Source organism: Belonocnema kinseyi, chromosome 10 (assembly GCF_010883055.1).
Source record: "Belonocnema kinseyi isolate 2016_QV_RU_SX_M_011 chromosome 10, B_treatae_v1, whole genome shotgun sequence".
Taxonomy (NCBI): Eukaryota; Metazoa; Arthropoda; class Insecta; order Hymenoptera; family Cynipidae; genus Belonocnema; species Belonocnema kinseyi.
Window position 1 is genome coordinate 33,432,263 of NC_046666.1, and position 8,188 is coordinate 33,440,450.

Sequence of the window (8,188 nt, forward strand, 5' to 3'; positions counted from 1 at the left end):
AAAAAAAAAAAAAAACGGGGAAATTTTTACAAAAAGATATAAATTTTGAAACCAAGAAAATTATTATTTAAAAAAAAAGTTAAGTTTTCAACGAAACCAAAATTATTTAGTCAAGAAAGAAAAAAAGTTCAATTAAATTTCAAAAAAGAAGTTAATTTTTAACCAATCAGTTGAACTTTACACAAAAAAGTCAAATTTTCAGTTAAAAAAAAAATTATTTTTAAACCAGCAACCAAGAAGATTAATTTTCAAACAAAAATATACATTTTCAAAGAATTACATCAATTTTCAACTAATGTTCATTTTCAACTCAAATAGATTAATTTTTAACCAGACATTTTCATATTTAACCAAAAAAGTGTAAATTTCTACAGAAAAAGATGAATAAAATATGCATTTTTCACCATGAGGTGAATTTTCAAACCAAAAAGGTAATTACCCAAGTAGCTAAAATTTTAAACTAAACAATTTTCAACATAAAATTAATTTTTTATTTGAAAAAACTAAGTTTAAAAGACATTTTTTTTAATTTTGAAGAGATTAACAATAATAAATTTGTTTTCCTGTAGTAATTCGAAATTTATATTTGGCATTACAAATGTTTTCTTTCAAATTATAATTGTTTAAAAATTCATCTCTCGTGGTACAAATTTAATCTTTTTTTTTAAATTAAAATTGCAAATGTTTGGTTTAGAACAAAAATAGTTTTTGGCGAAGGATTCCACTATTTTGTTAGAAATTCTTCTTTTTTATAGAAAATCCATGTTTTATTGAAGATTAAAATATTTTGTTGAAACAGAAATTTTTGATTGAAAAATTTATATTTTCGAGTCAAAAAACCTAACTTTTTGGTACAAAATTCGACGTTTTTCTAAAATATTTCATGGTTTTTGGTTAAAAATACAACTGTTTGAAAATTAATCTTTTTAGATTGAGAATTCACTTATTTTTTAAATTTATCTTTTGTAGATGAATTCAGCTTTTTTATTTCAAATAAAAATATTTTTGGATTGAAATGTCAACTTTTAAATTTTTCGTAGAGAATTCATGTTTTTTTTCTTTAAAAATTCAACTATTTGGTTGAAAATTAACTTTTTGGTTGAAACTTTGATTTAAAATATCTAAAGTTTTCAAAAGTCATTTTTAAATTTTCTCGAGAACCTTGAGAAAATTATATTTATATAACCATGGTTAAATTTGAGATTTTTTTCAATTATATTTATTTATTATACTATTAAAGTTCCTGATATTCGTAAAAAGTATAAAAAATCTCATAATATTTTCGGAAAATGCCTCTTGCACGAGACTAAATTAATCTTTCTTAAAATTTTTGATAACAATTAATAATAATAATTAATAAACATACCAGTATAGTCAGAGCATTCTTTTTTGAGGGCCTATTGAGAGTAACTTTTAAAATCCCTTTGCTGTTTGTGACAATAAGATCAGGTTCAGTGTTTTGTGACATTGTTCCACTTGGTCTGTTGAGAAAAGCAATGATATGGGACTGTCTTTAACGCCATAAAAATTGTTATCTTATCAATAGGGCATAAGATAAATAACCTCAATTTTGATAAATATAAACTTCAAAATAAACAAGTATTATGGAATTAATTAGTATAACAATAAAATAAAAAATATCCTTTTGAAAAATTTGGTCAAAAAAGAAAAGATAATTAAAACAGGCTTCGGATTCACTTTAGAGATAAAAAAATAGAATAAATAGTGTCACAATTTAAAAATATATGCATAGTGTCATAACATTTTTTAAGTATTAAAAATGAAATGAAATTTCTATTTAAAATTTTATTCTTTAGTCTATAAATTATCGAAATTCTTATTTATTTATCGCAGACTTCAGTCTTTCTCCTTTTTTCATATTTTTCCACTTAAATGCGAATTGAATTATTAGAATCGAATATGAAAATTTAAACTATTTTTGGTTTAAAGTTCATTATTTTCGGTTTTTAAATTTTATTATTGATTTAAAAATTGAATTAGTTTGCTGAAAATTCAATAATTTTGATAAAGTTAAACTGTAAGTCTACTGAAAATCTTTTTTTGTTGAAATTTAATCTGGTTTGGTTAAAAATTCACATTTTTGAGTAGAAAATTCAACTGTTAAAATAAAATTTTTTTTAACAATTTGATTAAAATTTTGTTTCTTCCTTGAATCAAATTTTTTTTTCAATTGAAAGTCTACTGAAAATCTCTTTCTCCAAAAATTTAATTTAATTTAATTTAATATGTCAAAGAGTAATAAGTTAAGATTAGAAATTAAATATTTCTTGTTTAAATTGAACATTTTTGGGTAGAAAATGCAACTGTTTTGTATAAAATTTAACTATTTTGTTTGAAATTAATATTTTTGGTAGAAAATCAACTTTTATGTTAAAAATGCAACTGTTCGATTAAAAATTAATATGTTTTAGTTAAGCCTTAAAGTATTTTGTTGAAAAATGGTCCTTGTTGGTTAAAAACTACTGTTTTTTAATTTTAATTTAAATCTGTTTACTGAAATATCAAACCCTTTTTTGGAAAGTTGAACTACTTTTTTAAAAGTTCTTTTTTCTTGTTGAAAATTTATCATTTTATTTTAAAATTGGTGTTCTGTTTGGTTAAAACTTATTCTTTAAACTGAAAATTTAACTATTACGTTGAAAACTCGTTTTGTTAAAAATTCGCTTTGTTAAAAATTCTTTTTTTTTTTATTTCAACAATTTGATTGAAATTTTGTTTCTTTCTTGACTCAACGTTTTTTTTTCAATTGAAAGTCTCCTGAAAATCAACTGAAAATCTCTTTTTCATAAAAATTTGATTTATGTTGGTTAAAAATGTAACTGTCAGGTCAAAGATTGATAAGTTAAGATTAGAAATTAAATATTTTTTTGTTGAAATTTCACATTTTTTTTTATAAAAAATGTAACCGTTTTGTAGAAATTTCGTATTTTTTGCTCGAAAATTAAACAATTTGGTAGAAAATTTAACCGTTTTTTTTAATTCACCTTTTTCGTGTAAAATCAATTTTTTCGTAAAAAATGCAACTGTTTGATTGAAAATTAATAAGTTTTAGTTGAGACTTAAAATATTTTGTTAAAAAATGGTCTTTGTTGGTTAAAAACCACTGTTGTTTAATTTAAATTTAAATCTGTTTATTGAAATATCAAAATGAAAGTTAAACTACTTTTTTAAAAGTTCATTTTTTTGTTGAAAATTTATAATTTTATTAAAAAATTTGTGTTTTATTTGGTTAAAAAATATTATTTAAACTGAAAATTAAATTATTTTGTTAAAAATTCAACTAATTGATTGTAAATTGACATTTTAGTAGAAAATTCAACTAATTGATTGTAAATTGACATTTTAGTAGAAAATTCAACTGGTTTGTTAAAGATTCGTTTCGTCCTTAACTAAAATGTTATCTTTTTTTTTAAATTGAAAGTCTCCTGAAAAATCCACTGAAAATATTTTTCTGTACAAATTTAATTTTTTGTTCTTGTTAAAAATGTAACTGCCAGGTGAAAGAATAATAAGTTAAGATTAGAAATTAAATATTTTTTGTTGAAATTTCACATTTTTGGGTAGAAAGTACAACTCTTTTGTAGAAAATTCGTATTTTTGGCTCGAAATTAAACAGTTTGATAGAAAATTTAACTGTTTGATTAGAAATTGATGCATTTTGTTAATTCACATTTTTCGGTAGAAAATCAACTTTTTGATTAAAAATGCAACTGTTTGTTTAAAACCACTGTTTTGAAATTTTAATAAACTAAAACAAAAACACCTATTGTTTAAAATGTTTACTTGTTTAATTTGTTAAAAATTGATATATTTTGTTGAAAATTTGTCATTCTGGTACAAAAGTCAACTATTTGAATAAAAATGTATCTTTTGTCCGGAATTCGTTTCTTTGAATTAAAAATTAAACAGTCGAATAGAAAATTGATTTTCTTTTTATGGAATTTTTTTTAACTGAGAATTTAAATATTCGATTTTTGTTAAAAATTAATATTTTTTAGTTAAAAATTCAACTAAAAATCGACTTTTTTGATATTGAAAAAAAAAATCTAAATTTTGCACTAAAAAATATAAATCTTTAACAAAAAACGGAATAGTTGAACTTTTAGTCGAAAAATTAATTTTCAACAAATAATAACGGATTTTGAAGGAAATAGTTCAATTTTCAAACTAAGTGATGAATTTTAAACTTTTTTGGTTTAAAACGGCTGTTTTTTATTTGTTATTTAAATATTTTTTATTGAAATATCAACTTCTTTATTGAAAATTGAACTACTTTCTTAAAAGTTCATTTGTTTGTTGAAATTTTATTATTTTAGTTAAAAAGTTGTGTTTTATTTGGTTAAAAATTATTGCATAAACTGAAAATTTAACTATTTTGTTAAAAAATCAAATGTTTTGTTAAAAATTAGTGTTTTTTTTATTTTTTATTTCAACAAGTTAATGGAAATTTTGTTTCGTTATTAACTAACAGATTTGTTTTTTAATTCAAAGTCTGCTGTAAATATATTGAAAATCTCATTCTGTGAAAATTTAATCTTTTTTGGTTAAAAATGAAACTGTTAGGTCAAAGATTAATTAGTTAAGGTTAGAAAATTAATATTTTTTTCTTAAAAATTCATATTTTTGGGTAAAAAATGCAACTGTTTTGTAGAAAATTGGTATTTTTGGCACGAAAATTAAACAGTTTGGTAGAAAATTTAACTGTTTTGTTTAAAATTCATCTTTTTGGTAGAAAATAAATTTTTTGTATAAAAAGCAACTGTTTGATTAAAAATTCATATTTTTTAGTTGTGGTTAAAGTATTTTTTTCAAAAATGGTCTTTGTTGCTTAAAAACCACTTTTTTTTAAATTTTAGTTTAAATCTTTTTTATTGAAATATCAACTCCTCGGTTGAGAGTTGAACAACTTTCATAAACGTTAATTCTGTTGAAAATTTATAATTTTAGTTGAAAATTCGTGTTTTATTTGGTTAAAAATGATTCTTTAAACTGAAAATTTAACTTTTTTTTATAAATTCAATTGATTTTGATTATTTTAACAAGAAGGTTAATTTTGAACCGAAACAGATCAATTTTTAACCAGACCAGAAAAAGAAAAAAAATTTTAATTAATTTGTAGAATTTCCAATTGAAAAAGGTGGATAATAAAATAGTTTAATTTTCAGTTTTAAAAAATAATTTTTGATAAAAAATAAATTTCAAATATAATATATAAATACTTAACTTTCAATTTTCTACTAAATAGTTGAAATTTACAACCAAATTATTGAATTTTCAAAAGCCAAAAATACGCATTTTCTACTAGACAGTTAAATGTTCAAAACAAAATTCTGAATTTTTAAAAAAGAATTTAATTTTCAACTAATCAGTTAAACTTCCAACAAAATATTCAACATTTCAATTTAAAAAAATATTTTTGAACTAAAAAAACGAATTTTCAATTAAAATAAATACATTTTCAACCTAATTACCGATTTTCAACGAAAAAGATTAATTATCCATGGAAAATATAAATTTTCACCATAATAGTTTAACAATAGATATGAGGTTAATTTATTAATGTTATTTTTAAACTAAAAAAGATCAAATTTTAACCAGAAATGCAGTAATTAAAATTCATTTTAGAGAATTAATATTCAATAAAGAAGACGAATTTTCTATAAAATTATTGAATTTTCTTATTGAATTTAGTTCCATTTTCAACCCGAAATTGTGAATTTTTAACAGATGGGTTAATTTTCATCCGAAACAGATTAATTTTTAATTAGTTTCATTTTTAATGAAAAGAAGGGAAAATTTCTACCGAAAGAGATTAATTTTTATACCAAATAAATGAAGTATCAACAGAATTGTTGAATTTTCAAAAATATTGTAGGATTTTTTAATAAAAATGGCGGATTTTCCACTCGACAATAACTATGGATTTCCAAAAAATTAATTTATATTTTAATTTAAAAAATTACTTTTTCGCAAAAAAAAACAATTTCCAACGAAGATTAATTTTGTAACAAAAATATTAATTTTCAGGAAATTACATAATTTTCAACTAAATAGTTTCAACCATGGATAATAGATTAGTCAGCATTTTATTTTATTAATTTTTATTTTACATTTTAGCATACCTGAAAATTTTCTACTAAAAAAGATCAATAGGTAAACTTTCTTTAAGGAAATTAATTTTTAATAAATAAAATGAATTTTCTACCAAACAGTTTAATTCTTAACTAAATTTTTTAATTTTCGGCGAAATAGTTGAACTTTCAACCCGAAAATATGAATTTTCAAGAAAAAAGGTTATTTTTAACCAACCAGTTGAATTTTCAACCGGAATTGTAAATGTTCAACAAGAATGTTAATAGTAAACCAAAAAAGATTAAATTTTAATCAGACAGTTTCATTTTTAACCAAAAAATGGAAAATTTCTACCGAAAGTGTTGAATTATTAATGAAAAAAATTTGTTACTCAAGAAAGAACAAAAATTTCAATCAAATTGTAGAATTTTCTAGTTAAAAAGGTGAATTTTCTAGAAAAAATTTGAAATTTTTACCCGATAATATAAATTTTTAAATAAAAAGTTAATTTTCAAATAATTCGTAGAATTTTCAACCAAATTGTTAAATTTTCAAGCCGAAAATATAAATTTTCAAAAAAGAAGTCAATTTTGAAGCAATCAGTTTAGCTTTCAACAAAATAGTCAACACTTCAATTAAAAAAAATTATTTTTGAGCTAAAAAATGAATTTTTAATTAAAATATATAAATTTTGAAACAAACAGTCGATTTTTAACCAAAAATGTTAATGATGTATCCATGAAAAATATAAATTGGCAATAAAATAGTTTCAACAATGGATATAAGGTTAGTCTCAATTTTATTTTATTAATTTTTGGTATCTATTTTTTTTTAGATTTTAAACATTTTTACTCAAATAGTAGAAATTTTTAACGAAAAAAATAGAATTTTAACCATAAATGGAGTAATTAAAGATTCATTCAAGAGAATTAATTTTTAATAAATAAGACGAATTTTCCACAAAATAGTTTAATTTTTTACTAAATATTTGAATTTTCTATAAAGTTATTAAATTTTTAAGCCAGAAAAGAGAATTTTAAACAACAAACATTTATTTTTAACCAATCAGTTGAATTTTCAACAGAAAGTTTCATTTTTATCCGAAACAGATTAAGTTTTAATCAGTTTAATTTTCAATAAAAAAAGGGGGAATTTCTCCAGAAAGAGGTGAATTTTTTAACAAAAAAATCAAAATTTGTTAAAATAATTGAATTTTCAATGTAATTGTAGAATTTTCAATTCAAAAAGGTGAATTAAAAAAAAACTAGTTAAATTTGAACTGAATTATTCAATTTTCTCGAGAACAATTGAATTTTCAATCAAAAAAAGAGTTCATTTTTAACCAACCAGTTAAATTTTCAACAAAAAGGTTCCTTTTTAAGCAATAAGATTTATTTTTCAACAAAAAGGGTTAATTTTCAACCGAAACAGATTAATTTTAATTAGAGTTTGATTTTACCCCAAAACGGCATATTTTTACATACAGAGATGAATTTTCGATAAAAAAGGTTTCTTATAGTCAAGAATGAAAAAAAAATTAATTAAAATTGTTGAATTTTCAAGCCAAAAAGACGAGTTTTCAACAAAACAGTTGAATTTTGATTCCACTTTGGTTCCACTTTTAATTTTCACTGTAGATATGACACCCATCAAACAGTTTAAAAAATTACTTAACAAAAAAAAAAACAATTTTTAACAAAAATACATTAAAAAATTAACCAAATAGTTGAAGTTTCAACCCAAATTTGTGTATTTTAACATCAGGGTTAATTTTGAACCGAAACCGATTAATTTTTAACAAGACAGTTTCATTTTTCACCATAAAAGGGAAAATTTCTACCAACAGCAATTAATTTTTAAACAGACAAAATTAAGTATCAACAAAATAGTTGAATTTAGTACCACACGTTGAAATGTGTCAGGTTTGAAGAACAAGAACAAAGGATTCTGGGAGGAGTTAGAAAAGTGGGATGTGATTATGATGAGTGAAACTTGCAAGAAGCAAGAAAGGAACACGTTAAAGGGAGAGGGATGGGCGGCATGGTGTCAGGGGTGAAAAAAGAATTAGCAGTAAAAGGGAGAAAAGATGGGAACA

General features: G+C 21.5%; 2 protein-coding genes across 3 annotated transcripts in view; one reads left to right on the forward strand and one right to left on the reverse strand.

Annotated features, from left to right (window-relative positions):
* Window positions 1–8,188, forward strand: part of LOC117181518 — a 65,104-nt gene that overhangs the window by 20,766 nt on the left and 36,150 nt on the right. The window lies entirely within an intron of this gene.
* Window positions 1–8,188, reverse strand: part of LOC117181519 (enoyl-CoA delta isomerase 2, mitochondrial) — a 33,949-nt gene that overhangs the window by 20,565 nt on the left and 5,196 nt on the right. Inside the window, exon 2 of one of the 2 annotated variants that reach the window (XM_033374285.1) lies at window positions 1,367–1,481. The exons of the other annotated variant lie outside the window; for it this stretch is intronic. Within the exon in view, the coding sequence (XP_033230176.1) occupies window positions 1,367–1,468 (102 nt within the window). The 5' untranslated portion in view covers window positions 1,469–1,481. The remainder of the gene's footprint in view (window positions 1–1,366; window positions 1,482–8,188) is intronic. 2 annotated transcript variants of the gene reach the window in all.